Source organism: Penaeus monodon, chromosome 30 (genome assembly GCF_015228065.2).
Source record: "Penaeus monodon isolate SGIC_2016 chromosome 30, NSTDA_Pmon_1, whole genome shotgun sequence".
NCBI lineage: Eukaryota > Metazoa > Arthropoda > Malacostraca > Decapoda > Penaeidae > Penaeus > Penaeus monodon.
In genome coordinates, this window is record NC_051415.1 from 758740 (window position 1) to 759149 (window position 410).

The 410-nt window shown below is 36.8% G+C and overlaps 1 protein-coding gene across 1 annotated transcript in view; it reads left to right on the forward strand.

Moving 5' to 3' along the window:
- Window positions 1-410, forward strand: part of LOC119592258 (protein O-linked-mannose beta-1,2-N-acetylglucosaminyltransferase 1-like) — a gene marked incomplete at its 5' end in the record, with an annotated part of 14995 nt that overhangs the window by 9472 nt on the left and 5113 nt on the right. The window contains 1 exon segment of the mRNA XM_037941087.1: window positions 275-368. Coding sequence (XP_037797015.1) covers window positions 275-368 — 94 coding nt within the window.

Consider the following 410-nt stretch of genomic DNA (forward strand, 5'->3'; position numbering starts at 1 on the left):
TTCTACAAATTGAGGCAAAGTCGGTCGTTGAGAACATTATACTACGGTTTTACTGAATCTGTAACGATATCCTTTTTCAGTCAATTATAACTGTCAGAGATCTTTTGTGGATATCACTTGTCTCTAATTTTATCTCACTGTTTGGATATCGGGGGCTATTTATGTCTTTATCAACTACTTTCTCGATCAAGACGGAATGCTTCAAAGGCAAACTTCATTTGCTATTAAACATACGGAATCTATAACCTTCGAATTATAACGTTATCATTCCCAGGGTTTTTGATCTCCATAATTTTGGAAACAATCTTCAAGTTCCTCCAGTCCTTACGGCGCTCGCCAGCGGCAGGATTATGATTTTTGCCATGAAGGTAAGTCCTTCATGTACTTTGTATCTTGTCATTAAAGTTAAC